Here is a 526-nt window from a genome sequence, read left to right as displayed (position 1 = left end):
CTGCTCTCCAGGGATCAAGCGGAGGGCCTAACCGGAGACCGCTCCCTGGGACGCCGTGCTACTGGTGTCGCCCACGCCCGTAGGTTGAAAGATCTCTATGATCAGGAGGTTTTAGTGGGTATGGGTGGGTTTCTCCACCACCGAGGCCCACATAATCTGCCCTAGCACGGCAGATGTGCGCAAATGCATTTCCTCCTTCCTCCTTCGGGCAGCGGCGCCAGGCCGTTAAATTGCACGTGGAACAACAACAACAACAACAGAGCCATCCGTCCAGAGTTCACAGTGGAGGAGCTCAGGTGGCGTAGGTGCCTTCCGGCGGAAGTTTCGGGCTATCCATCTGGTACATGTTTGAAGCTATACCTCGTCCGGGTCCTCCGCGGTGACACCTTCGAGCGATGTGTGAAACAGGGCTCGAGATGCCTACCGCAGCGTGAGGGGCGGGATCCTAGCTTCAATATGGAGTTCTGGGTATTGTGCCATGATGGTGGTATACAGTTGTCGTACGGGGTGTTCGGTCGGGTATACC

The 526-nt window shown here is 57.2% G+C and overlaps 1 protein-coding gene across 1 annotated transcript; it reads left to right on the top strand.

Moving 5' to 3' along the window:
• Positions 1-183: 183 nt before the first annotated feature.
• On the top strand, positions 184-526 carry DQ04_25551000 (hypothetical protein; the record flags this gene model as incomplete). Its single annotated transcript, XM_009318287.1, has 1 exon — positions 184-526. A coding segment is annotated over one exon (343 nt), but the record flags the coding sequence as incomplete, so codon positions are not given.

Source organism: Trypanosoma grayi (genome assembly GCF_000691245.1).
Source record: "Trypanosoma grayi strain ANR4 Tgr_2555_V1, whole genome shotgun sequence".
NCBI lineage: Eukaryota > Euglenozoa > Kinetoplastea > Trypanosomatida > Trypanosomatidae > Trypanosoma > Trypanosoma grayi.
Note: the sequence above shows the minus strand (reverse complement) of the source record. Positions and strands in the feature narration are given on the sequence as shown.